Source organism: Stenella coeruleoalba, assembly GCF_951394435.1.
Source record: "Stenella coeruleoalba genome assembly, chromosome: X".
Taxonomy (NCBI): Eukaryota; Metazoa; Chordata; class Mammalia; order Artiodactyla; family Delphinidae; genus Stenella; species Stenella coeruleoalba.
Genome location: NC_137152.1, coordinates 123,110,728 through 123,116,727, shown reverse-complemented (window position 1 = coordinate 123,116,727; position 6,000 = coordinate 123,110,728). Strand labels below are relative to the sequence as shown.

The window sequence follows — 6,000 nt, the reverse complement described above, 5'->3', positions numbered from 1 at the left end:
AGCCTGGGGCCTGTGATTGGCTCACTCACAACGGCAGGCCCGCCCTCCGCTTGTGAGTCTGCACATTCATTGGCTCACAGGAAGTAGCCGCCCCTTACCCGTCGGACGAGTCGCCCAACCTGTGGGTTCTAATTGGTTGCGCGCAGGTGAGTGATAAGCGTGGAAGGACTGCCGAGGCGAAGCTGGCTCTGCAGGGAGGACCAATACCTAGTCCTGGGAAAAGGGATTCCGGGGGTTTTGTGGGTGGGCTGGCTGGAGGACCCTGACAATCGGGGACCAAGCCGGAACGGACCCCACTACCACCCCAGAACACGCGGCACTCTCCAGAATAGGCTTCGAAGCGACCCGATCCCTTCTCGGATTCAAGCGAATCCGGGATCTAGACACCACCACAGGGCCTGGGTCTCGGTGTCTTTCTGGGCCCACCATATTCACGAGCTTCCTGGCCCTTGAAGGGGACTTGTTTTGTGCCTACTTCCGGGTGGACCCAGTGGCTTCATCCTAATAAACACTCCGCCCATTTTGTCACAATTTACCGAAAGCCACCTTTGATCAGACTCTCACCACCCCAGCTCAAACGTTTTCAAAACTTCACAGTGTACATAGAAAATCCTAAGAACTCTTCCGATGCTTCTAGGCCCAACGCATTCCCCAAGATCATCCACCACTACAACCCTTTGAAAGCAAGTAATTATTCTTCGATCTGTTTTCTGACATCTAACCACCGTGTTTGTTCCTGCGTTTGCCTGCACTGTAGTGCTTCACAGTACACCGGTGCTTCATCCACTCACACAAAGCCTACCATGAGACAGGCCCTGTCTGAATAAAGGATAAATGTCAGTTTCCTTACTTAGTGGGGACACATATATAATAATAGTGATTAACGTTTAATAAAAACGAACTATGTGCAACTCACTGAGTCATGTTCTTTAAACCCCACAGCTCAGTGTCCCTAATATCACCCCTAGTTTGCAGACAAGTAAAGGGACTTAAAATGAATGATTGTTAAGATAATAGAACCAATATTATAACCGTGACATACGGGGTAGGAAAGAAGCACAGGTGAAGACACTACGTAAGTCATATTTTAAAATGAGAATTACAACGCGTACCAACAAGGCTGTAGTAAAGATTAAATGAGATTATGTATGTAGAATACCTAATAAGTACTTGCCACACAGTAGGACTAAAGCAATGAGGAAACTAGGCGAGGCTGAAGAAGTGCGAAGAGGGAGAGGATGAAACTGCAAAAGTGGAGGGAGAGGGGTGGGGCAAAAGGACTGGGGAGCCGGAGGGTCTGGAAAACTTGGGAGACGACAGGGCCTGAGGAATGAGGAGGGAAGTGGGGCCAGAGGTTGGGTAATGAGGAGGGGCTGAAGGAATGAGGAAGGTGGGTGGGACAGAGGACTGAGCTAGAGGACGGGTGCCAGGAGAGGGGAGTACTACAGAAAAGGCTGGAGCTGGAAGAGTAAAACAGTTGGGCGGACCTGTAGAACTGGAGAGATGTGAGGACCCTGGGGACTAGAGAGAAGGTAGGGGGTTGGAGGACTGGGGAGAGGGGCGGGGCAGAGGAACGTGGGCAGGACTTTGAATTGGACTGAGTGGCGAAGGACTGGCTCCGACGAAGGGTTTAGAGGACTGGAAAGAGGGCTGGACTAGAGGAAGGGGAGGGGTGGGAGCTGTAGAACTGTTGAAGGGGGCAGGGCTAGAGGACTGGGGAGAGGGGAGGGGTTGGAGCGGTGCGGAGATGGCTGGTGCCGGAGGAATGGAGAAATTGGGCAGGGCAGTAGGACCAGAGGGTGCCAGGGCTGAGGCCTTGGAATACGGGCGGTGGATGACAGTGGGAGCCTCTGTATAGTAGTAACAAAAACTTAGAACATGAAATTAAACAATACCATTACGTTAGAATTAAAAAACATGAAATAGTTGGTAGTTATATAACGAAAAGTGCTAGATACTGTTAAAAATCCCAAATCGACAGAGAGAAATTAATGCCTGAAGAAATTGAGTGTTATACTGTGTTCATGATTTGGAATTACTGATTTTGTTAGGATGTCTTATGTCTATTTTCTCCAAATTTAACTATAGATTCAATGTAGTCCTAATCAGCATAGAAATTGATCAGTTGACTGTAATATTTTATGTAACTCAAAGAAAATGTGAATACCTGAAACAATCTTGAAAAATATGAATAAACATGGAAGACTAATACTACCTGATTTTGAGACCTACAGAAAACTATGATAATCAAGACAGTGTGTTATTGGACTAAGGATAGACCTTTGGATCAACAGAACAAAAAAGAAAAAATAGACCCACAAATATGCTGTCAGTTGGTTTTTGAGAAAAGTACCAAGACAATCCAAGGGAAAAGGAATTTGTTTATCCCAAATGTTGCAAGAACAGCTGGATAACTATATAGAAAAAGTAAACCTCTACCCCTACCTGTCACCAAACACAAAAATGTATGGGGCATGGGTTCAATCCCTGGTGGGACAACTAAGATCCCACATGCCACGTGGCGTGGCCAATATATATATATATATATATATATATATCAAAACCAAAGAAAAACATCAAAATGGGCAAAATAGTTGGACGCTTCACACACTAAAAGAGATGTTGGAATGGCCAATAAGTGTATGAAAAGTTGCTTAGTCATCAGGGAGAGGTAAATTAAACCACTATGTCATATTACTTACAAACCCACTAGAATGGCCAAAATTTAAAATACAGATTTTGGGCAAGAATTTGGAGCAGCAGAATTCTCATACACTGCTCGTGGAATAAAGTGGTACAGTAATTTTTGGACAACTTTTGGAAGTCTTAATTTTAGATAAACACCTACTCTGTGACCCAGCCATTCTACTCCTAGGTATCTACCCAAGAGATAGATCCATATTTATCCACAAAAAGATTCAAACAAGAATGTTTATTTGCTGTACAGTAGAAACTAACACAATATTATAAAGCAATTATACTCCAATAAAAATTTTAAAAAATAAAATCAAAGTTAGATTGTAAATCAACTATATTCCAATAGAAATTTTTTAAAAAATAAAAATTGAATTAAAAAAATAAAATAAAATCAAAGTTAGGAGTAATGTAAATAAAATGAATTTTAAAAGTTAAAAAAGAATGTTTATAGAGTTTGTATGTGTACATAAATTTAAATTTTAGTTTAAAAATAATGAGCATGAAGAAATATGTCTTCAGATAAAAACTGAGTTTACCACCAGCATAACTACATTAAATAAACTTCTAAAAGATGTACCTGAAGAAGAGGGGAATGATTCCGATGCAAGAAGAAATGGTGAACACAGAATTTGTGAACACATTGCTAAGTGTAAGCAAAATCGTTTCTCTCTAACACTTTTAATTTGGGGGGCTAACAAAATGGGACAGGACTAAAACATTGGGTCACTATAGTCCATAAGTTGGGAGGGAATGCCCTTGTAGTTTAAAAGTGTTCTGAGGTCCTTGTGTTATCTGAGAGAGGAGATTAAGATATTTTTTAACATCTTTATTGGAGTATAATTGCTTTACAATGGTGTGTTAGTTTCTGCTTTATAACAAAGTGCATCAGCTATACATATACATATATCCCCATATCCCCTCCCTCTTGCGTCTCCCTCCCACCCTCCCTATCCCACCCCTCTAGGTGGTCACAAAGCACCGAGCTGATCTCCCTGTGCTATGTGGCTGCTTCCCACTAGCTATCTATTTTACGTTTGGTAGTGTATATATGTCCATGCCACTCTCTCACTTCGTCCCAGCTTACACTTCCCCCTCCCTGTGTCCTCAAGTCCATTCTCTACATCTGTGTCTTTATTCCCGTCCTGCCCCTAGGTTCTTCAGAACCAATTCTTTTTTTTTAGATTCTATATATATGTGTTAGCAAACGGTATTTGTTTTTCTTTTTCTGACTGACTTCACTCTGTATGACAGACTCTAGGTCCATCCACCTCTCTACAAATAACTCAATTTCATTTCTTTTTATGGCTCAGTAATATTCCATTGTGTATATGTGCCACATCTTCTTTATCCCTTCATCTGTCTATGGACACTCAGGTTGCTTCCATGTCCTGGCTATTGTAAATAGTGCTGCAATGAACAATGTGGTACATGTCTCTTTTTGAATTATGGTTTTCTCAGGGTATATGCCCACTAGTGGGGTTGCTGGGTCATATGGTAGCTCTATTTTTAGTTTTTTAAGGAACCTCCATACTGTTCTCCATAGTGACTTTATCAATTTACATTCCCACCAACAGTGCAGGAGTGTTCCCTTTTCTCCACACCCTCTCCAGCATTTATTGTTTCTAGATTTTTTGATAATGGCCATTCTGACCCGTGTGAGGTGATACTTCATTGTAGTTTTGATTTGCATTTCTCTAATGATTAGTGATGTTGATCAGGAGATTAAGATATTAAGTTTAGTTTTTGATAATTTTGCAGGATAAAGTTTCAAGGCTAACTATTAAAACAAGAGAAAGAGTGCATCACCTCAAAAACACTAAATGAAGAATCTCAAGAGTACTGAATGCGAAAATGGATGTTTATTTTACTTGGAAGAAGTGGATGATTCAATCAGCCTGTAGAGAGATCGTCATTTGTTTTCACCTCTGATTTGGAATCTTTTCGCTTTGGTACCTCATGGATTCTGTCTGTGTGAAAGAAAGACACATGTGTATATCTTTCATTATTTCCACATATTTTTCCTTGTGGTTATGAAATAAATTACAAATAGTTTTACACAAGACTTTGGTCAGTCTTCTCATTATCTAATACTCGAAGCTTTGTCAGGCCTCCTAAAACAAACATTCAGGAACCAGGGGGCCCCAAGTGCATGGACTGAAGGCAGAAACCTTGTAAAGACTCTTCTAGAAAACAACACTCTGAGCAATGAACACCTGGATCATGACACTTCCCCACACGCTTCAGCTACACCTCATCCATGTTGCCACTGCTTGCTTCCACTTCTGTGCTCAAGCTGTTTCCTCTGCCTCTAATGTCAAACTTCTATCATCTACACACCCACTAGTTGAAATTCTCCCTATCATTTGATACACAATGCCCTGAAACCTTTTATCCCTGAATTAATTGTTCCCTCCTTTGACCTCCCATAGTGCTTTGGCTTTCCTATCTGTTTATATGCTTGTCTGTAAAATCATTTCCCCTCTGGGTTGACTGGCTATCCATTTTTAAATATTAGCATTCAACTTAGGTATCACTTCCTTAGGAAAGCTGTGCCTGCAACCTCCAGACTGAGCTACCCACCTCTCCAGCACTGATCTCAGTTGCGTTTGCTGAATGAATGAATAAAAGGCTTGCTGACTAGGTATCAGAACCCAGTTGATGTTTAACAGCACAGGTTTGTAGAGGATTGGCTTTATACAGTTCTGTGTCTCTTTACAATGCTGAAAATGTTAGAATTCTTTTTTCTTCTATGAGACACCAACAATGCACAAAAGATTATAAAACTCTGTTCTAACATGTGACTGCACATGCCTACCAAGTACCTAAGTAACAACAGGTCAAACATACGTTATTTCTTGTGGATGGAGCAGCAGGCTTGCTGTCCTTAAGCCTGGTTGGGTATAAATCCTGGGTTGAGGTGCCATTAGGGAAGGAGCTCCAATTGGAGTTGGAACCTATGAATTCAAATGCAAAAGAAAACAAAATAAAAACTTAGTATTTTATTGCTCCCCTAAAACAATAGTACCAAGAAGACAAGTAACCACTCTAGAGCAAATATTACATTTAAAGAATGTCAACTGAAAAGATGCCAGCTGAGTAGTGGCAGACCCTGGAGATAAACGTGAATGACAAACTAGAATTTGAAGTATCAATATTTCACTCAGATGCTGCTGGAATATTCTGCATTCAGAGAAAATGAAATATCACTAGTTTACAAACCAACTGCTTTGCAGTTTATGAAGAAGTAACAGCAACTGGCACTGAAGAAGCTGTTGAAAAACCTCCAAAGAAGAAAACAAAAAA

The 6,000-nt window shown here is 41.1% G+C and overlaps 1 protein-coding gene across 1 annotated transcript in view; it reads right to left on the bottom strand.

The window, feature by feature from the left end:
* Positions 1-4,542: 4,542 nt before the first annotated feature.
* LOC307180335 (phosphatidylinositol-binding clathrin assembly protein-like) overlaps positions 4,543-6,000 on the bottom strand; it is a 37,170-nt gene continuing 35,712 nt past the window's right edge. The window contains exons 13-14 of the mRNA XM_079910536.1: positions 5,545-5,651; positions 4,543-4,664 (exon numbers count right to left, since the gene is read on the bottom strand). Of these exons, the coding sequence (XP_079766662.1) occupies positions 4,652-4,664; positions 5,545-5,651 (120 nt within the window). The 3' untranslated portion in view covers positions 4,543-4,651. The remainder of the gene's footprint in view (positions 4,665-5,544; positions 5,652-6,000) is intronic.